This window comes from Anoplopoma fimbria, chromosome 14 (genome assembly GCF_027596085.1).
Source record: "Anoplopoma fimbria isolate UVic2021 breed Golden Eagle Sablefish chromosome 14, Afim_UVic_2022, whole genome shotgun sequence".
NCBI classification, from domain to species: Eukaryota; Metazoa; Chordata; class Actinopteri; order Perciformes; family Anoplopomatidae; genus Anoplopoma; species Anoplopoma fimbria.
Window position 1 is genome coordinate 15,417,587 of NC_072462.1, and position 22,537 is coordinate 15,440,123.

The window sequence follows — 22,537 nt, forward strand, 5'->3', positions numbered from 1 at the left end:
ATTAGGATACAGCTTGACAGTATTTCTAATAAATGGCACTGTATGTACTTTGCACATCCTAGTCTAAACTAGATGTCAAATACATTTTGTGAAATTATCTCTGCCTTTAACCTCTTGCCACAGAATCCAACATTTTATCATTTATGCCTCTTACATCTTAAAATACACACTTACAGATTTGTATCTTCTAGATTTGAATCATAATATTTTTAGTGGGGCACTTTGACCATTATCAGAAATCAATAGTTGGCAACATCTGCTTGTTTTAACTTTACTTATCTACATATTTACACGCAATATCATACTCCTTTAATCAGACACTCAGGCCATGCTCTGCATTGAATTGATTTCAATTACATTTGAGCGCAGCAGACACAGAAATACTTATTCTAATATGTGGTCACACCAATAAATGACTGTAAAACCTGACTGAAGAGACTGAAACCTTTTTTATTTATTTTTTTAAAAAGGCACATAGCCTTAACCAAGTCTCCACTGAACACATGTAAGTGCCACTCATTGACTTCAAGAATTTAAATATATGAGAGGAAAGCTTGCCAGAATCTACTACAGCAGGTTACTAAAGATGTGCAAACTATAACCTTTGTTTTGAATTGGGGAAGAAATCATTGTTATGCCAGCTTTGTTGTCAACAGTGTTAGTGGAAAGTGCATCGCATATGCTGTTTTAAGGTTTGCTTTAACAATGTGTGACAGGCCAGGGTGCGCATAAAACTGTGAGAGTAGGTAAAGGTGGAAACAATTTAGATTTAATTCACCCAAAGTATTTATAAAAACGTAATATGGTAACAAAATCAAGTAAAAGTGACAAATTAGAATAAATATATAAGCTCGAGTTCTGCTCTAGAGCCTAAGCACAACTTTACTAAACAGAACTTTAAAGCAACATAGTGGTTGCTCTTCTTACCAAGATACACTTCCCCCTCATCTCCTAACTGCAGGATTATATATTCTATGCTTGCCAGTCCATAGCTGATTGTAGGGGTGACGTTCCTCTTCTAAAAACAATGTGGTGTAGATGAAGTGGCTCCTGAGAACACCCCTCTGGCACAACCTGACTGAAGAGACTGAAACCTTTTTTTTTATTTTTTATTTTTATAAATGTTTATTTTATTATGAATACCATCGTTATAACACTGAATGATCCCATGAGGTCCTTGCTGGCACTTATCAATGAACATGCTGGGTTAATGAGCCCCGGCTCCTCACCGGTTGAGGGAGTTATTTCCAGTCCCTTTACCGGTTCTTCCGGTCGTCATTTTGAAAGACAGAGAGATACAGAGGCAGGGGGGGGATAGATAGACAATGTGGATCCCCCTCTTTTATATGTTCATCGATTGTCTCCACCAGCTACACATTAACCTGTGCTTGCAAACATAACCTCCAGCGCCTGGTAGCTAAATAGTCGCCCTGTACGGCCGGTCGGGGGGATGCTCTCCCCATCCCAGCAGACATGTTCGCCGTGAGAGAGAAGAAAGCCCCCCAGTCCCCCCGACAGGGATCACCGCCGTTGTGTAAGCTGCTGCTCGGAGGAGCTGTTTGAACAGTGGGACCGAGAGGGAGCCAGAGACTCTTCTCCAGCTCCAGCTGCCATCCTACTCCTGCTCCTCCCCCTCCTCCTCCTCCTCCTCCTCCTCCTTCACCAGAACCACTTCTCCTTCTCATCACATCCAAAAAGGTAAATAAGCCCGATTCAACAACAACAACCTCTATTAGGACTCATTGTCTCGCGCTCCCGGGTGTTTCCGGTTCGTCAGACCCAGCCGTTGGGAGCCCGTTGGGAGCCCGTTGGTAGCCGTTGAGAGCCGTTGGGAGCATCGGCCGAGGCGGTCTCTGTGGTTCGTGATGGGGTCTGTGCTTTGTACCCCTGCCTGCCTGGCGTCGGGTCGGGGTTACGCATCCTAAGGCGAGTCCGAGGTCCACTGTGTGAGCTGGAGGTGCGCGGATGAAGGCCGTGGGGAGTGTGAGGTGAACATCTAAACCCACACCCGGGCGAGACGACACAAAAAGGGCGACGTAAAGCAGGCTACCCGGGGCTGGAGCTCCGCCGGTGATGCTAGCTTAACGTCGGTAACTTACAGTAACGTTACCTTGCCCGTTAGCATAGGCTAGCTAACCACCTCGCCAGTTGTTGCTAGCCGGCTGCCCCCCTGAGTTGATTTAAGTCACTTCCACACACTTCGCTAGGCTGCTAGTCGACTTAACCAGTCTCTTGAACGCAAATATAGTAATAAATGAATAATAATAAAAGTCACATCTGGTGTGAAGGTAAGCTAATGCTAATGCCCCTTGGTGCTTGGACAGCCCCGGAAACCTTAGCTGACATCGTAACAAAAGAAACAATCCGAGGTTTGACGTTCACTACGAGGCTGTTTGAGTTGCGTTTTGCTTGTAGGTTTCAGCTACAACACTGGTGTGGAAATAAACTCCAAACAAGCCGACTTTAAGGGTTTAAATACACAGAGACACACAGAAACTTTTTATCATGCATTTAATCAAATACTGCTAGCTAGGCTCGTCACTTCTCCAGTCTGTCTGCAAAGCAGGACATACTGTGTTCATATGCTTGGTTGTAACATAACGCTGCGTTTCTGCATTCATTACAGGTTGAACTACCCCAGCTACAAAGCACACACTGAAGCTGTGTGTGTGTGTGTGTGTGTGTGTGTGTGTGTGTGTGTGTGTGTAACGTTAACATTAAAGGGAGAGAGGGGCCAGGCACCAGGAGCTGTGAAAGAAATCAATAACTTTAAAGGCTTGTTGTAAGGCCGGTGGTGTGAGGATATTGTTTCCTGGTCGAGGGGGTACCTTTAAACCCAAACCAAACCCTCATCATTCACCCTAACCACCAAGGGTGGCGCTATCTTGTCCCCCCCCAAGAGGAAAACACCATTTGAAGAGGGAACACATTTTGACTTAACACCGGTATAAAAAGGTGCAGTTATGTTGGCAGTGTAATAATGCACACTCATGAGCTGTCACTGTTTTTAATATACACCCATCCCAGAAAAACAACAATGCAGTTGTATGGAAAACCACTGGCTTTTCTTATTACTCATAATCCTCGCATGACCAATGCTGTCTGTAATAACATGAATACTTTGTTGGGAGTGAGCATTCTCTAAAATTGTCTGTTGCCACTGTTTTTTTTTTGTTGTCTCTGCAGCATTTTGGAGATGTGAAAAATAGGAAGAGATTGGTGATATTGAGCAGTCTGTGCATTGACACGACCTTTTGACCTCATCTTCAGCATGAATGGTGATATGCCTCATGTTCCCATCACTACTCTTGCTGGAATTGCTAGCCTGACAGACTGTAAGTACAACATCACCTTCCTCTAATGCTCTGCACACAGCTTAAACACAAAAATTCAAACCATGATGTGGCATGTTTAAAGAATACTTAAATACTGAAACTCTGTGTAGTGTTTTGGTGCTTCTGGTATAATGTGTAGTTATACTAGAAGCTAAATACTGGTAATTGCGATGCTTCTCACTTCCTGGCTTATGTAATTAAATATAGTAAGCTGTAGGCTCACAGACCCCAATCCAGTTTGAATGAAAGAAAAAAATAATAACTGCAAAAAAAATTGAACATTTTACATTTCACAAATATATGATTTATTGCAGAACTATTGTATTTGATTGCATGAGGTTGTACAAAATGTATCTTGTGAAAGTGATGAACAAAGGGGTCCATGGACCTTTCTTCACTCTAATAATACTGTATTTTTTAAGTCAAGGATGGAAAGAAAGACTGCACATTTATATGTTATATCACAGTTTTTTATTCATGAGTTTAGCATGTATGCTGAGTCTTTGTTATATGTTATATACATGTACTAAACACCACAATGAAATCCATTGAATGTTTACCCAAAAATGTACAAGTAAAACTATCAAGCTTCAGTTGACATATCCAAAATATACATTGTCTAAAAAAATCAGATTGTTTCATTGACATTTGGCATTACTACCAAATAGAGTGGGCCTGTTCAATGTTTTCACATTTTAAATTATTTCATACACAAATATTTTCATTTACTAATCTTTTCCCAAAACAGTTTTCTTTTAAATTTTTCCTATCCTACTTTCTTTCAATTTCCAGCCAACCTAACTTGTCTGTCCATCATCCTTTTTAGTGTTGAACCAGCTGCCCTTGCCTTCTCCTCTCCCTGCCACCACTGCTAAGAGTCTGCTCTACAATGGAAGGATCTCTGAAGAGGTCAGCAGCCTGCTGGTGTGTCGGGACGAAAATCTGGTGACTCAACTGGCACATAGCCTTAACCAAGTCTCCACTGAACACATGTAAGTGCCACTCACTGACTTCAAGAATTTAAATATATGAGAGGAAAGCTTGCCAGAATCTACTACAGCAGGTTACTAAAGATGTGCAAACTATAACCTTTGTTTTGAATTGGGGAAGAAATCATTGTTATGCCAGCTTTGTTGTCAACAGTGTTAGTGGAAAGTGCATCGCATATGCTGTTTTAAGGTTTGCTTTAACAATGTGTGACGGGCCAGGGTGCGCATAAAACTGTGAGAGTAGGTAAAGGTGGAAACAATTTAGATTTAATTCACCCAAAGTATTTATAAAAACGTAAGATTGGTAACAAAATCAAGTAAAAGTGACAAATTAGAATAAATATATAAGCTTGAGTTCTGCTCTAGAGCCTAAGCACAACTTTACTAAACAGAACTTTAAAGCAACATAGTGGTTGCTCTTCTTACCAAGATACACTTCCCCCTCATCTCCTAACTGCAGGATTATATATTCTATGCTTGCCAGTCCATAGCTGATTGTAGGGGTGACGTTCCTCTTCTAAAAACAATGTGGTGTAGATGAAGTGGCTCCTGAGAACACCCCTCTGGCTGTAGTGGAATTGCACAGTCCAATTATGCAGGCCCATCAACTAGACAGGGGTGATGCAGCAGCTCAGATTTTTGCCAGAAGGATGGTCGACTATAGGACACTGTCAGGAAAGTTGTTAACACTTTATGTTAACCTTAATCTTAACAAAATTTGACCTGATTGTGTGCACTCAAATCCAGAAAAATTAAGTGGGCCAAAAAAAGTGTCTGCGTGTCTTGTTTCCTGATGTTTAACAGTCGATGGTGTGACTGGTAGTTACAGCTGCCACACAGCAAAGTCAGTCATTGCTGTTTCAATTGAAAATGTATCACATAACAGTCACTGCTATACCAGAAAAGGTCAGCTCATTTTGTGAGTTGTCAAAATAATTAAGGGCTAGTCTAAACTGCACTGACAATGGTAATTGAGACTGGAATAAATCAGAACGCGTTAGTCAAAACTGGATTTAGGCCCAGTGGGCAACTATTCCCTGCAATATGACTCTGGACTGTACTTTTGTTTGCTTTCTAGAGAGTTGAAGGACAACTTGGGGAACGATGAACCAGAGGGTGACATGCCAATGCTTCTACAAACGTTGCTGTCCAGGAACCCCAAAATCTTCAGGGACAAAAGTATGACAACCCAGTACAAGGTTTGGGGTGATGAGTGCATGCTCTTTCCCTGGCTGTAGTCTTGTTTTTCACTGTAACTATTTATTTCCCTGTACATTTCCTGGGTCAGATGCACTACTTGTGCTTCCTTTCACTACACTGTTGGTTCCCGAACTGGGGGCAAAGCCATTGCGGGAAAAAAAACATAGAGTGGATCTTAAGTTTAACAGACCTTTCAACCTGTGAAACACAGGCGTAACTAATACCATTATTATTATTATTATTATTATTATTATTATTATTATTATTATTATTATTATTATTATTATTATTATTATATTGCATTGGAGTAATTACTTGAACTAATTAGTTCAACCTGAACATTTCATTATAAATCTAAAGTTGTGATCTATATTTTTTGGGGGACAAATATAGCACAATATTTAGCAACAGAAAAATATAAGAAAATGTTTTAGAAACATATGTCTCCTTCCCACCTCTCAGGGTAACAAGTATAACTATTACACAAAGTTTAACCAGGATTAGTCGAAAGCCGCAAAACCAGCATGAAAATGAATAAAATCTGAGTCTATGGAGCACAGCCGTATAATTGTCAGATCCTTGTCCGAGCTGGCTGATGCTACACTATGAATGACCGGTCTGCATTTGTGGACGAGACTCGGCAAAGTGTCAGTTGTGTATGTTCAGCTTGTTTGTATGACCCTAATTATAGATTGTTTTATCCTTATCTCTTAGGTGTAATGCAGCAGCCAATTATGCAACAGTATAAGGTGTCTCAGAATCAGGTGCATGGGAGTCCAGGATCAAACTATCAGCAAACCACTGTCCCTCAAAGCCCCTCTGGGTAAGGCAGGGCCAAATTACATTCAGATGATGAAGACACAGAAGTGTTGTATATCCACTAAAACTACTTTTACCTCCTTCACAGATGCTTTACATCCCCACAGTCTGGATCAGGTGCTCGGTTCGCGCCCCAGCAGAACAGCCCTATACCCAGTCCCTATACCCCTCAGAGTCCTGCAGACTACATGCAGTACAATCCACCCAGTTACTCTCAACACCAACAGACACAGCAAGGTGAGTAGAAATTCAGGTTGAGAAAAATTGTATTGATTAGGTGAATAAGATAGAAGAGTTGTTGAATCGTCATTTTGTGTTACAAGTTAAAAGTACTGTGTAGAGATAAGTGCATGTATTCCATTTTGATTAACAATCTTGATTTGTTTATTGGTAAAGCATTCTGCGTGAAGAGACTTCCTGCCATATAGTACACATTCAAGGTGTTGCTCTAAGGGGACGATCGCACATCGTTCTCTCACTGAACATGTCAATACATTACAATTCCCCCCAATATTCTTTTGTGGAAAACAATTAATCATTTTAAAATAACACCACCTGCACAGTGTTACTGATACATTTAGCTGGACGAAATTGCTTAACTATTCCTTTACCGTCACTTTATACACATTTATGTGGCAGGGAGTCACTTGATAAGTGGACACTTTGTTATTGTAGCATGGTAAAATAACAGCTGAGGTGGAAAATAAGGTATCTGTCTCTGAGGGAGATGTGAGGCATTGCACATCACAAATAATTTAACTGGATATTTTATTTCGCTCTCTGTTTTAGTTAGAAATATCCATGACAACAAGGTCTCTGGTCAGCTATCAAGTACTTCATCTAATCATAATGCGAGACTAGGCTCAGATGAAGACTATATCAACATGGCTCACAGACTGGGAAATGAGGTAAGGCAGAGAATCAAGATATCCTGAGCTTGACCTCAGCAGATGTCGACTGTTTAAAGGGATGATTAATGTCTCTTGTTCCAACAGGAGAATGACCCCTCCATGAGGGCTGCCATGTTTCCAGTTAAATCACCAGGGTCTGTGTGTTCCCCTGCTGGGAGTGAAGAGACTGCAAAAAGTATGCTACTTTAGCAACGCCACCATTCTTCTTACTTATGTGAAAACAAAATGAATGCACCCTTGTTCAGTTCATTCTTTGCAAAGAATAAACATTTTTTTGTGTGTTTTAGCAGGGTCCAGGCCTCCCCTTATCATGCAGTCCCCTCCACCTGATATCCCACCAGTTGCAGAACCTGACCAGCACCTTACCTCTGCTGACCGCAAAAAAAAGCAGAAAGAAAGGAGTAAAGAAGAAAATGAGGTGACAGACAAAAATACCTCGTATGACATTGTTAGTTCTCCACCAAAAGAGTCCGCCAGGCTGACTATTAAACTGTCCCGAGTTAAGCTTTCAGACATGGATCCATCCGAAGATCTTCCTCCGAGGCAACGCGTTGATTCAGAACATGAAAGTGATTTGACGAATAATTATCACAACCAGCTGTCAAGGACTGCCCCGGACCTGTCACACAAGTTCGGCGCTGAGGAGCAGACAAACCGTAAGCAGTTTCCTGTTCGGCCCAATAGCAAGGAGTCTGGAGTCGTGAGTAGGGTTGTGTTTGATGATGCAGAGATGGACACACTGGCAGAAATCGAGAGAATAGAACGGGAGTCGGCCAGTGAGAAAGAACGATGGTCTAAAGAAGTCCAGGATAAAGGTATTGTGTGTCCGCCTTTGCCTTGTGCCCTTTTTAATTGGTCATGACCTAGATTTGTTTCTATTTCAAGATGATCTAAGCTAAATTTTTCTTTCTCGCAGATAAGCCACTGAAGAAACGGAAGCAAGACACGTATCCTCAGGAATCCGGAGCTGAGTCAAGTGACGGGCCGACTGTACAAGGGGGCAACTCGGATAGCAAGTTGAGAACCAAGAAGACGAATGCTGCAAGTAACGGTGGCAGTCGGCCTGCTTTGATGGTCAGTATTGATCTGCAGCAAGCTGGCAGAATGATAGGACAGCCTGTAGTGGTCTTGGAAGCACAGACGTTCTGTGAGGAACAGCTACAGCACCTAAAGACAAAGACTGATGGAAAGCTAGAGAAAGTTGCTGAAAACAGACCTGGGATCATCAGACAGCATGCTGACAACCCCAAGAAGTCTTGCTCAGACGGGCAACCAGAAGCCCCCAAACAGAAGCCGGAAAGTCGACGGGAATCCAAACACAGACATGACAGCAAAACTGTCGGCGGCAAGAAACATCCGGATGACAGACGGCCAGACACACCGCGGCAGAAACATGACAAGCATTCAGACTTGTGCAACAAAGAGGAAAAGAACCACAACATTAGCAGATCCCATGTGAGCAACCCTGAGACTCCAAAAACAATTAGCAAGGGGGAGCGCAATTCCAAACATGGAGAAGGCAAAGCCAAGAACAGAGATAGAGATAAGGACAGAGATAAAGACAAAGTTGGAGATAGAGATAGGGAAAATAACAGAGAAAAAGATAGAGACAAGGATAAGGACAGAGATAGAGAGAAAGTTGGAGATCGAGATGATAGGAATAAGGAAAGAGAAAAAGATAAAGATAGAGATAGGGATAAGGACAGAGATAAAGATAGAGTTAGGGATAAGGACAGAGATAGAGATAATGATAGAGATAGGGATAAGAACAGAGAAAAAGATAGAGATAAGGACAAGGACATAGATAAAGATGGGGATAAACACAGAGATAGGGATAAGGACAGAGATAGGAAGCACAAGATGTTAAGGGAAAACTGCAACAAACACTCTCCTGACAGGCCAACTAAACCTGACAGCCCGAGAGTGAAACAAGACGAAAGTAGAAAGTCTACTGACCTTAATGGTCGACAGAAGACAGAGAGTTCCAGCCTTCAAAACGCACAAAGTAAGAAAGACAGGAAAAGTGGGGACGGCAGCTGCCAAGCTGGAAACAAACCGCAGACGCTTGAGACAAAACCTTGCGAGTTCCCCTCATACCTGCTGGGTGGCAAGTCAGGAACTCTGAAGAACTTTGTGATTCCTAAATTAAAACGGGATGGGAATGATCTTCAACTTCCAAACAAATTGATTGAGAGCTGGAGTGAACCCCTGGTCAAGCTCGAGAGATTGTCATTGATAAAGAACATAAACAAAGGGGCAAAGCCTGTCGTTGTGCTCAACAAGCTCAATATTGACGAAGTAAAAAAGATCATTAAGGATAGCAGGAACGCACACAGCCCCAGATCCAGATCCCTCGACAAATCAGGGAGAGGTATGATTTACTTTGGTTATTAAATATGCACGCAAAACTGTAGGGGATGGATATGTGTAATGTGGCTGTGCTCAGTTTCTGGAGTGTTTATTTACTTTAAACCACTGTTTGAGGAATCATTATGATTTACTGATTGTATTTTCTTTCGTAGTATAGATTATGAAAATGAACTCACCTCTTGTGCTTACAGAGAACAAGCGAAAACACAGTATGATCAGTAAGAAATCCAAGTACGCTGAGTTGGACGAAGATGAAGGAGAAGATAAAAATGAAGATGAAGATGACCATGACCATGACGATGAGGATTACTCTGACAATGAGTGTCAGTATTAAATCTTAAAAATTAACATGTTTGTAAATACACATCAAAATATCGAAAATCTGTCAAAAGCACTATGCTGTGTCCACTTTTGACAGTATGTTGTTTTACCATGTAGTAAGCCTGAAGATTGAACAATATGTTCCCCCAAGTAATTTTTCCAATTTTAATTAATACAGAAATTTACCACTTAAAAATCTTGACATTTTCTGACTTATCTTTTTTCCTATAATTGTTTTAGCTCCAAAGAAAAAGTCCAAGAAAGATCACAACAAGTCATGTAAGCAGGAAGAGAGGAGGGGTTCTGGACAGCACCGAAGCGGAGGTTCGAATGCTGCTCGCCGGGGGTCCAGTAGCCGTCACCGGAGTCCAAATGGTTCAGAGGAAGACTCTCCATCACCAAGCTTGCGTGATGGTGAGTCTTTATTGCTTAGGCAAAAGAAAAAATGTTAAACGTTGTAGATGAGAGAGAGAGTTTTTATTTTGTGATATGTCTCTAACTCCTATTTCCGACAGCTGTCATTCCGATTATGCATTTTGAAATATAATCCTTTTTTCCAATTGCCCTGATAATTGGATTACTAAAGCCATGTCTTTCTCTTTTAAACATGCAGTGCTTGTTTAAGTGAGTTGCCGCTTTCAAGGATATGACTAATGTCTTGTCTAATTACTTTTTGTTCAGTTGCCAAAAAATTGAAGAAAAAGGAGAAACAAAAAAACAAGAAGGTGTATGATTCCAAGATGACACCAGAAGGTATTGTTTTACCACATTGAACTCTTTTTCTAATAATACTGCATTTTAAAACTACATTTTTTTTATTAATCAATGTGTTAACATTTCTATAACAGAAAAGATGGGCTCCTCCACGTTTAAGAGATTCACAACAAACATGAACAACATTCTTGAGAGCCTCGAGGATGTGGACCTCACCGCCGCAGGTAAACATCAAGAGCTGCACAGTTTCCAAAGTTTATGACATTTGTTGGAACAACGTCAACATTGTAACTTTGTTCCCTCAAACAGATGATGATGAGATACCCGAAGAGCTCTTACTTGGAAAGCACCACTTGAGCGAGCTAGGCAGTGATTCTGCTAAGATCAAAGCTATGTGCATCTTCAGCAAGGTAAGAGGAGTATGTTAGTGCTCTGTCAAGTGGTTACACTGAGGTTCACAGTTAATGTTTAGCTGCTGTAAAGGCCATCAATTCACAGCCGCATCTTTGTGAAAGTAACCAATCATTATTTTGATCCACAGTGTTCGACTAAGAAACTGGTTAAACTGTTGAATATCCTCGAGAAGAACATTCAGGACAGCGTCAAACTCTCCACGCTAATGAATCATGTAAGTTGCCAGCTGGATATGATTTTTTAGCTGCGAAAGTGATGCAATTTTTCATATCTGATTTCCTGTTAAAAACTTTTAGCAAGTTTTGTCCTTTGTTTTATTTATTTTTTTACAAATTGTTGCTACATAAAACATGCACTTTTTCCAATCTAGACAACATTTTGGTAAACATATATTTTAGATACTATCTGCATATTGTCCAGGCCCCTATTCTCATTTCACATATCTCCATTATGTCTTATGATTGTGCTTATGTACTATATTTTAACTGTGTTGTGGATAACCTGAAACTGAACATATTTTAAAATTTGAAGGAAAATGATTCCGTGGATGAGGAGCGGTTGTGGCGTGACCTTATCATGGAGCGGGTTGCTAAGTCTGCTGATGCCTGTTTGACTGCACTCAACATCATGACATCTCCACACATGCCCAAAGCAGTCTATATAGAAGATGTGATTGAGAGGGTGCTGCAGTACACCAAGTACCATCTGCAAAACTCTCTGTACCCTCAGTATGACCCAGTCTACAGAAAAGGTCAGCACCGTTTCTTTCCATTCTTCTAAGTTGTTCCTCAAAACATTTGCAGAAATCTTGATCTCAAGAAGCTGTGTTTGTGCGTTTGCATATTAGCAAGCTGATAAAGCCGATCCATGCTGGACAAAATCTTTTTGTACTCATTTAAAAGATAGCTCTAAATGGGGGAGCGCAATTGTTAAAAAATGGTATTGGTATATTGCAAGTGGTATACATAACTTTTATTAAATTCTCTTTTTCCCTTCATCTTCCTCACCTAAGGTGGCATGCATACTTCAAAATCCAAGAGAGCAAAGATTTCCACCCATAAACAGAAGGTAGTAGTCATGCTCTACGACAAAGTGTGTGATATTGTTAGCAGTATCTCAGAGCTCCTGGAGATCCAGCTGCTCACTGACACCACTATTCTCCAGGTAAGACTATGATGTCATTCAAACTCATGACCCGGTTTAATCTTTGACTGTTGAGTTCTAACATACCTAACTGATTTTGTGCTCGACTTTCAGGTGTCCACGCTGGGCATTACACCTTTTTTCGTGGAGAATGTCAGTGAACTGCAGTTATGTGCCATCACACTTGTGACAGCAGTAAGTCTGCCATGGCATGTCATTTTATTTCATTTCATATTATTTCAGCTGTCAATTTTGCTATTTCTTCAGATTGCTCTTTTCATGACATGCTCCTGCACGGCGTCTCTGTTGTTATGTTTTGATTAAGTGCTTTGTATTTTTCTCTTCCTTAGGTGTTCTCTCGTTACGAGAAGCACAGGCAGCTCATTCTTGAAGAGATCTTCACCTCTCTAGCTAGACTTCCAACTAGTAAACGCAGCCTCAGGAACTTTAGGTACCTACATCCAGCTCAATTAAATACCATGAATAAAGAAATTGATCATTGAAGTCCTTTGTACTGTTCAGTAGACTTAACGATACTTTTGTCTCATACTTCCCCAGGCTAAACAGTGATTCAGAGGACGAGCCCGTGTATATCCAGATGGTCACAGCACTGGTGCTTCAGCTCATCCAGTGTGTGGTTCGCCTTCCCTCAGAGAGGGACGCAGAAGTTGAACATAATAAGAAGGTAACTGATGAGGATTTAACTCATATTTAAATCATATTTATCTGCAAAGATTTTTTTATTCAGAAATAGTTTTACATACTGGGTTCTTTTTTTAGGTGGATAAAGAAGTCTTCATCACAAACTCTTATGAAACTGCCATGAGGACAGCTCAGAACTTCCTATCGGTGTTTCTCAAGAAGTAAGTCATTGGTCTGTAGACCGTTAAAGGGGACTTTAACACCGAGTGTCCCTACACAGTACACCTTCTTCTACTGTGGAGCAGGTTGAAATATTAACTGTCCTAATTTTCAATAACATATTATAATAATAGATTGTATTCTGTGTGTTCAGGTGTGGCAGTAAGCAGGGAGAGGATGACTACAGGCCTCTGTTTGAGAACTTTGTTCATGACCTGCTGTCTGCAGTCAACAGGCCTGAGTGGCCTGCAGCTGAACTGCTGCTCAGTTTACTCGGCCGGCTGTTGGTGAGTAGCATCTCTCACTTCAAATGTGCCATCAAAAAACATCTTTCCAGTAGACTTTCCAGTTTGTATTGACATTTTTCCTCCACTTTCTTGTGCTCCAGGTGCACCAGTTCAGTAACAAGCAGACAGAAATGGCGCTCAGGGTGGCATCGCTGGACTACCTCGGCACTGTCGCTTCCAGCCTGCGCAAAGACGCTGTCAATAGCAACATGGACCAAAAGGCTATTGACCGCATCCTCAAAGAGGTAGGCTTGATAATTACGGAATTATTTTATCAGACATAAATTAATAGTGGCGTTGAACTGCGTTGAGATTCTCCTGACTTATTGATCTCCTTACAGACTCAAGGCAGTGATGAGATCCAGAAACTCCAGACGGCCTTGCTGGGCTACCTAAATGAGAACGTTGAGACGGATCCATCTCTAGTCGTGAGTAATTTTCATATACTAATCTGTGTATTTACAGAAATCAACATGGTCACATTTATGATTCCCTAGGGACTGGATGCTCAGTGTCTATATGCAGTATTAACAATAATAATCATTTTACAGGGTTCCTACATGTCTTATCTATTATATTCTTTAGTATGCCTTAAATGTGTTTTTCATTACCTATGTCTGCATTTGTTTCATATAGTTCGCCAGGAAGTTTTACATCGCTCAGTGGTTCAGGGACACTATAACTGAGGTAGAGAAAGCGGTGAAGTCTCAAAATGACGATGAGGACTTCAGAGGTCGACATGATTCCATGGACGTTGACTCAACTGAGGAGATCGTGCAGAGGGCAGAGACACGAAAGAAATTCCTTCGCAAGGTCATGAAGACATCACCATCAGATTTGAGTTCTTCAAGGTAAATACTACCTCACTCTGGAGCACTGCACTTTTGTTACGCTGTCTGACTTGTTCACCAATCCTGATATTCAACTGTGCTCTTTATTTTTTTCTTTCAGCATAAACTCTGACACAGTAGCCTATGAGGACTCATGCCTGATTGTCAGATATCTGGCCTCCATGAGGCCGTTTTCACAGAGCTTTGATATTTATTTATCACAGGTATGATGATTAATTGAAAGAAAAAAAAAACGTCAGTGAGAGATTATATTGTGTTGACTGTGACTAACTTTTTTCTCTTATTGTCTCTTTCATATAGATTCTGAGAGTGCTGGGTGAGAGTGCCATCGCAGTCAGAACTAAAGCCATGAAGTGTCTGTCTGAAGTGGTAGCTGTGGATCCAAGTATTCTGGCACGGGTAAGTCCTCCTGTATGAGGTGCTACACAACGCTTACACCATTGGATTGATAGCCGTTTAACAGGAGATCCTGTTATAGAGTGTTAGGGTGGAGTTGTGGTATTGCTCGGCAGTTATGCCAGTTTATTACAGTCACACTTGCAGCCATAACATTCAGTAATGTTTATCTCTTCTTTGATTTGCAGTTGGATATGCAGCGTGGGGTTCACTGTCGCCTCATGGACAACTCCACCAGTGTGCGAGAGGCAGCCGTGGAGCTACTTGGCCGTTTTGTGCTAAGTCGACCGGAGCTCATTGAGCAGTACTATGACATGCTCATTGAAAGGATATTGGTAATTTCTTAACTCTTAACACCTCACTGTGAGCCTCTGTATCATACACAAATGAAAAAGAAAAACAAATCTCAGGTGCTGTAGTATAAACTGATTTGGTCACATCACATGCCCTCTTAGGGGTTTGTGGAATAGGTTGTCTATTCCACATAGGACAGACTCAATGGGAACTTCCCTTGACTTAAGCAAACTCTGAAAATGTATTTATTCTTGTCTATATTGAGCTTTCTTTGTACCCATTTTGTCTTTCCACAGGACACGGGTATAAGTGTTAGGAAGAGGGTCATTAAGATCTTGAGGGATATTTGCCTGGAGCTGCCGGACTTCCATAGGATCACCGAGATGTGTGTCAAGATGATCCGAAGGGTCAACGATGAAGAGGGGATCAAGGTTTGTGTTTACTTTTATGTGCATGCTGATTGTGCTTGGTGGCTGTTTTAAAAATACAGGTTATAAACATGAATATCTTTTCCCATGCAGAAACTGGTGAATGAGACATTCCAGAAAATCTGGTTCACTCCCACACCCAGTCATGACAAAAATGCCATGACCCGGAAGATTCTGAACATCACAGATGTGGTGCGTGCTACATAGGCTTGTGACAAAGGATTTGGCACAATCATTCAAATCAGAAACATTTTGATGTTTGACATTGTCATACTCTTACTCATGTCATGTTTCGATTTCGTCCCAGGTGTCAGCATGTAAAGATTCAGGCTATGACTGGTTTGAGCAGCTTCTCCAAAATGTGAGTTTGTTTAACTTGCTTGATATCTCAACTTTAGCTTGTGTGTCTTTATGATAGTTAGTATGTGCATATTTTGTCGGGCATCTAACCTAACTTTGGTATGACATCTATTTTAGCTACTGAAGTCAGAAGAGCAAGCCTCCTACAAACCTGCCAAGAAGGCCTGTGTTCAGTTAGTGGACAATCTGGTGGAACACATACTGAAATACGAGGAGTCGATTGCAGGTAATAAAAATAAATGGAATAGCATGTTTGATACAAAATTGGTATGGCATTCTTAATGTGTTCAACAATACTATGCTGTGAACAAACATAAAGGATTTCTGTGATTGCGTTTCAGACTGTGAGGACAAAGGGGTCAACTCAGGTCGTCTGGTAGCATGCAGCACCACTCTCTACCTGTTCAGCAAGATCAGAGCACAGTTAATGGTCAAACATGCCATGACTATGCAGCCCTACTTGACCACCAAGTGCAACGTAAGTACCATGTGATTTTGTTCAGTATTAGTCTATTCATTTTTAATTGTCTGAAAGTATGAAAAATCATTTGTTGAGTCTGATGCCTAGAGGACAGAAATGAACCAGCTTTTTTTTATTGCCAAACATACACAGGCTCCTTCCCAATACACACACTTGCTGTTTGTGCTAGTAGTCAATCAGTGCTAGTAGTGCCTACTTGTGTAACATATTAAGCCCACAAACATGTATGTTTATCGGAGGTTACTGGAACACACTTTATTTATGAGGACATCCCATCACTCATGCATAATACATACTGTACATGGAACAATTAAGCTCAGGTGTTTTGTTGGAACAAATAAGTAGGATTAACCATGCATATTACAGTTACCATCAGATGAGGGCAAAGCACACACAATCAGGAGAGAAGGAAAATTATTTATGAAGCAATCAGTCATTCACAAAGTTGTTTTCCAGCTCAGATGTGGACTTTACAGCTTTCTTCTTATTGACATTTTCAGACTCAGAATGACTTCATGGTCATATGTAACGTGGCAAAGATCTTGGAGCTGGTGATTCCTCTGATGGAGCAACCAAGTGAAACTTTCCTCACCACCCTAGAAGAAGACCTGATGAAGCTCATTATCAAATACGGCATGACGGTCAGTGTCATTTACAGCTTACAGCTCTCACAGACAAAACATGCACAGTGTGAATGTGTAACTAAAGCTTTTAGCATACAGATTGTATTTGAACAAGATGTAATTTGTTGTTTCTGCTTCTCAGGTTGTTCAGCACTCTGTAAGCTGCCTTGGCGCTGTTGTCAACAAGGTCACACACAACTACAAGTTTGTCTGGGCTTGTTTCAATCGCTACTATGGTAAGTCTGATGGACTGTACATATATTCCTTTTAACATAAACATACATTTTATTATACCTGGATTTTTATATACCTTGAAATAGAAAAAGCTAAAAAATAATCTAAGTTACACCAACATTTAAATAGCATGTACATAGGGCTTGTAATTGTTAACCTGTTCATTCACCTTCACAATAGTGGTTAAGATATCCTTATGTAACCGCATTATGCTCATTTTCTTTTTTCACACACACCAAATAGTGTTCTATAGTCAATGTTCGTTATTAGTACACTGTATGATCGAATACAACAAAAGTTAGCTTTCACTGCCCATGTGTATCATTCTGTAGGAGCTCTGGCAAAACTGAAGACACAGCACCAGGAGGACCCCAACAGCTCCACTCTGGCTGCTAACAAACCTACTCTCCTGCGCTCACTGTTCACTGTGGGGGCTCTCTGTCGGCACTTCGATTTTGACCAAGAGGAGTTCAAGGGTGCTAACAAGGTAAACACCAGCAGTCGGCTTGGATTATGTGTGCAGGACTTTTATGGAAGCTGGTTTTTATGACTGACTCCCCCTGTGTCTCTTAGATCATCATCAAGGATAAAGTGCTGGAGCTTCTGTTGTACTTCACCACTCATGAAGATGAAGAGGTCCAGATCAAGGCCATCACGGGTCTAGGTATATTGCACCTCATCTCAGAAGACATAAGTATTTATACTGCATTGTCTTGTTTTTATTTGCAAATGTGTTTAGATTTAGTTTTCTCTGAACTAATTTAATTCAAATCATTTCCATTGTCTCAAGGCTTCCAGTTCATCATGCATCCAGAGCTCATGTTTGTGCAGGATGTGAAGGTTCTGTACAACAATACCCTGTCAGATGAAAAGAGTTTGGTCACTCTGAAGATCCAGGTGCTAAAAAACCTGCAGACATACCTGCAAGATGAGGACTCTCGAATGCAGGAAGCCGATCGCGAATGTGAGTTTAAGAAATACATCTCAATTGTTGTGTCCCTCGGGTGCATAGGAATATCACCGTATGTTCAGCATGTCAATGATGTAGATAATCTTAAAACTGATCAAACTGGTGTTTTCTTTATTCAGGGAAGCAGCAATCCAAGCAGGAGGATCTGAAAGAAATGGGGGACATCTCCTCGGGCATGAGCAGCTCAATAATGCAGATTTACCTGAAGCAGGTTCTGGAGTCCTTCTTCCACTCACAGTCCACTGTTCGTCACTTTGCCCTGAGTGTCATCACACTGACTCTCAGCCAGGGCCTCGTCCACCCTGTTCAGGTATGTTCACAGTCTCACTCCAGCAGACTCACCCAAGACTCAGACATACAGTTCCTCTAACAAGCAAGATCTGTGTGAGATTGTCTTTGATCTCATAGTGACAACATTCTCTGCTCTCTTGTATCATCATCAGCTGTTCACAGATTTATACTATTGTTTTTTAGTGTGTGCCCTACCTGATTGCAATGGGAACAGACCCTGAGCCAACCATGAAGAACAAGGCCGATCAACAGTTGGTGGATATCGACAAGAAATATTCAGGCTTCATCCATGTGAGTGGCTTACTGGTTTTTAATCGCCAGACTTGGTGAAAAAGTCCATCAAAGATGATTTGCTTTAACAGTATCTGTGGGCAGTAGTTCTGATTTGTATTTGTTATAAATAAATAAAAAAATCAATGCTCTACACATCTTATAATGTTCTGTAGTTTAACGTTTGATCCTCGACAAAATAAAATACAGGTTTTGCATATAATCATTGTATTTATTGGAAGGATTTCAGCCATCATCGATTCATCAACTAACATGACGAGGTGTATCTCTGTACAAATTCACAGATGAAGGCCGTAGCAGGGTTGAAGATGTCTTATCAGGTGCAACAGGCCATAAATGGATCCAAAGGTGCAGTGATTCGAGGTTTTCGTCACGATGACTCAGACACCTCTCTCTGCTCTCATCTCTACACTCTGGTCCGAGGGAATCGACAATATAGACGAGCTTTCCTCATTTCCATGCTCAACTTGTTCGATGACAGCTCCGTAAGTTCACCTTTCTGCTTCTCTTTGTCTTGGTCTATAGGCTGACATTAGCCAAGCTTCACTACTGGTCATGGACATATAATTTAACTAGTGATCTTTTACTCTGTGTCTCCTGCAGAAAACAGAGGTGAACATGCTGTTGTTCGTAGCAGACAACTTGGCCTGCTTCCCCTACCAGACCCAGGACGAGCCTCTTTTCATCATGCACCATGTAGATATTACTCTGTCGGTCTCTGGTAGCAACCTGCTCCAGTCTTTCAAGGAGGTGAGAAGCTGTGTTTTATTTTGTATATCATGCTCTTAGTTGTTTTGTGTTTTACGAGACGAAAAAATAAAAAAAGTGTAATATATGTGCTGTACATATATCTGTGTTTTAGCGATTTTGTTCTGTTTGCAGTCTCTACAGAAAGGGCCTGTACAGAAGGAAAAGAAGACGACGACAAAGAAGATGAAGACAAAAAAGAAGAAGAAGAAAAAGAAGAAGAAGAAGCCTCAGAGAAGAAAACATGGCTCCGATGATGACGACAATGACGAAGATGAAGAAGATGATGATGATGATGAAGAAGAGGACGATGAGCAGAGCAGTAGCACATCCAGCAGCAGTGATGAGGATGAGGAGGTGGTTCATATGCAAAAGAAACCTGCGCACTCTGATTCTGACGCTGACATGGATGATGAGGATGCAGTGATGGACCGTCTGCCTGAAAACCCCAACCCGCTGCTGGACTTTGCCAGTGCTTCACAGGGCATTCTGCTGCTGCTGGTGCTAAAACAACATCTGAAGAATCTGTACGGCTTCTCAGACAGGTAGGCCGCATCAAAAATGTCAACAAAAATCTTTCATCAACTCTCAGTAATGCCCCTGTTTACATGACACCAACTCCATCAAACCTTTTGTTTGCATTACAGCAAAATCCAGAAGTATTCCCCGACGGAGGCTGCCAAAATTTACGACAAGGCAGTGAACAGGAAATCCAAGGTGCACTTCAACCCTCGTCAGACACTGGATTACCTAAAGAGGAACCTTGCCAGCACAGATCTCAGCGACGAGACCAAGAGGAATATTGTGAAACAATATTTGGATGTAAGCATTCAGCACTGTAATTTGGGTCACATGAGGGTTGGGGAATAAGGAGAAAATCAAATATGATATTTTTGACCAGTTACCTGGATGTCAATATTGTGACGATACTGTAGGGTTGACCATGGGTGCTTTCACTAAATATTTAAGCAATTAAATTTTTGATAAATGATAATCATTGATGTGGATATAGACAATACTTACGTCATTACACCCTATTACCATTTCCAAAATGTAAGACGATAGATAGTCATAATAATAATGTCATAATTTATATAATATCAATATATTGCATAGACAGTTTATGAATGTACTATTTCAGTGTAAGGAATATGAAGATGTCTGCTTTTGTCTTTTAGTTCAAGGTACTGATGGAGCACTTGGATCGTGACGAGGAGGACCAAGAGGGGGAAGCAAGTGCCAATGCCAGAAACAAAGCCATTACTTCACTGCTGAAGGTCCCAAAATCTTCTTCGAACCAGAACCACAGTAAAACCGAACCTGCTCCAGCTCCAGTGGAGACGGATGAGGAGGAGAGTGAGGAAGAAAATCCGCCTGTGGTAGGAATTTTAAAACCTTGCGATTACTATTTTAACCCTCCTGTAATCAGACTATATCTACATATCAACTAATATATATATATATATATATATATATATATATATATATATATATATATATATATATATATATATGGTCATATATGCCTCTCACATACACAAACATCATAATTGGTTTGGATTTTAGGTTTCTCCTTAATGTTGCAGAGAGCGGATACAATCTGCTGATATTTGTAGTGCTGCAGCTGTTCACAAGTTATCCCAACATTGAAAGTGTCTGTAAGATTTCTGTTTAACCCTTCACACTCTGCTTCTTCTAGCCACAGCAGAAACAGAAGAAAGCCAAGGAGTCTGCAGAGGATACAGGTAACATGAATGAGAGAGTGAAGGCCATGGACATCATTGCCATCTGCTGTCCCAAATACAAAGACAGACCACAGATTGCCAGGGTCATCCAGAGGATCAAAACTGGCTACAGTATACACTGGATGACTGGATCTTACTCTTCGCCCTGGGCTGAGGTAAAGAAACGGGAAGGTCGCAAAAAGGTTCCTTGGGTTGACACTATCACGGAGTCAGACATCATTTACAAGAAAATATCTTTGACAAGTGGACAAAAGCTGACGAACAAAGTGGTACAGACGTTACGAGTGCTATACGCTGCCAAGGACGGGGACTAAGAGTCAACTGAAATAACTCAGACAGAAACACCTCACAACCCAAATGTATGTGGATCCAATGTGTTTCAGAGAGAAAATAAAATCTCTATAGATTTACGGACCAGGTGGAGGTAAAGTATTGTGAAAAATGATCTGTTTGAATACAGACATGTTCTAGTTTAACACACGAAAAACACAAGAAGGAAATGTTTTGGAAACATTGTGTGGGAGTTCCTTCGCTGTTGTGCAGCAACTTTGTTGTTTGATTTTTACTCCCACTGTATCATAGTTTAACTAAACACATGTTTATATCTGAACATAATTCTGTAAAAAAAATAAACTGAATGTTGGAAGTTAGTGTATTGATGATGTTCTTAATAAAGTGTTTTTGGAGTTTAAACTAGCACCAGATGGATTTATTCACATGATCTGAGCTCCAACAACTTTGAAATTCCTTTATTTTTTTTCTTGTTTTGAACATTTTGTTGTTTACCCACGCTGTGTAATGGAGTATCTTTGATATAATTTATTTATGTTAAGAGCAGTGCAGTATCTGTGCCTATATGCAGGGGAAGTTATATTGTTTTTAATATAGATTTTGATGTTATAGAACACAGAGCAAGAAAAAAATGACCCCCCCCCCCTCATCTCGTGGAACAAATACTGCAATAAATTTTTCTTATGTCTTTGTTACTTGTTCGCTCTTTTTTTTCCACTTCAGAATATTTATGGATTTCTTTTTTAAAGTCAGCAGGTTCACCTTTTTTGCCTGTACTGTGATTCCCTCACCTGTGTAACAGAGATCAGGGTGAGTGAATTAAGTCTTTTGCAGATGTGATTGGACTTCACACAGGTAATCCGTGCTTCTGAAGAAATAATACCAGAGCTTCTCAAAAGGTCACTTGAGCCTCTACTCTCTAGGCATAGCTAGCTGTAAAAGATAAACCCAAAAGATCATCTTGCCATTGTGATTATGACTGTGGGGATATGCAGCAACTGGCACGTAACTTTATGATATCTCTTGAGTCTTGCCTTACTACAGGTTGATGTACCTTGCACCGTTTCTATTTTCACTTTCATTTTGCATTTTGGTAGAAAAAGTTGGTTTTAAATACACACTAGTTGCAAACACCTTGTGTCCTGTACTAACCATTCCTGTGTTGAAATCA

The 22,537-nt window shown here is 40.8% G+C and overlaps 1 protein-coding gene across 1 annotated transcript; it reads left to right on the plus strand.

Annotated features, from left to right (window-relative positions):
- Window positions 1-1,642: 1,642 nt before the first annotated feature.
- LOC129102147 (nipped-B-like protein) lies at window positions 1,643-22,054 on the plus strand. Its single transcript, XM_054612145.1, has 48 exons — window positions 1,643-1,698; window positions 3,187-3,335; window positions 4,162-4,327; window positions 5,403-5,503; window positions 6,239-6,347; window positions 6,432-6,580; window positions 7,133-7,251; window positions 7,339-7,429; window positions 7,542-7,672; window positions 7,760-8,069; window positions 8,171-9,625; window positions 9,816-9,947; window positions 10,186-10,359; window positions 10,627-10,698; window positions 10,794-10,883; window positions 10,969-11,069; window positions 11,201-11,287; window positions 11,605-11,824; window positions 12,086-12,237; window positions 12,331-12,411; window positions 12,567-12,667; window positions 12,775-12,901; window positions 12,997-13,079; window positions 13,232-13,364; window positions 13,466-13,609; window positions 13,706-13,792; window positions 14,001-14,215; window positions 14,316-14,418; window positions 14,516-14,614; window positions 14,800-14,946; window positions 15,202-15,336; window positions 15,427-15,525; window positions 15,641-15,694; window positions 15,811-15,919; window positions 16,035-16,171; window positions 16,675-16,815; window positions 16,940-17,033; window positions 17,364-17,518; window positions 17,605-17,695; window positions 17,822-17,995; window positions 18,121-18,311; window positions 18,476-18,583; window positions 18,868-19,068; window positions 19,187-19,333; window positions 19,466-19,875; window positions 19,978-20,152; window positions 20,509-20,709; window positions 21,030-22,054. The coding sequence occupies exons 2-48, from the start codon at window positions 3,272-3,274 to the stop codon at window positions 21,387-21,389; spliced, it is 8,025 nt and encodes a 2,674-aa protein (XP_054468120.1). The 5' UTR covers window positions 1,643-1,698; window positions 3,187-3,271; the 3' UTR covers window positions 21,390-22,054.
- Window positions 22,055-22,537: the final 483 nt, after the last annotated feature.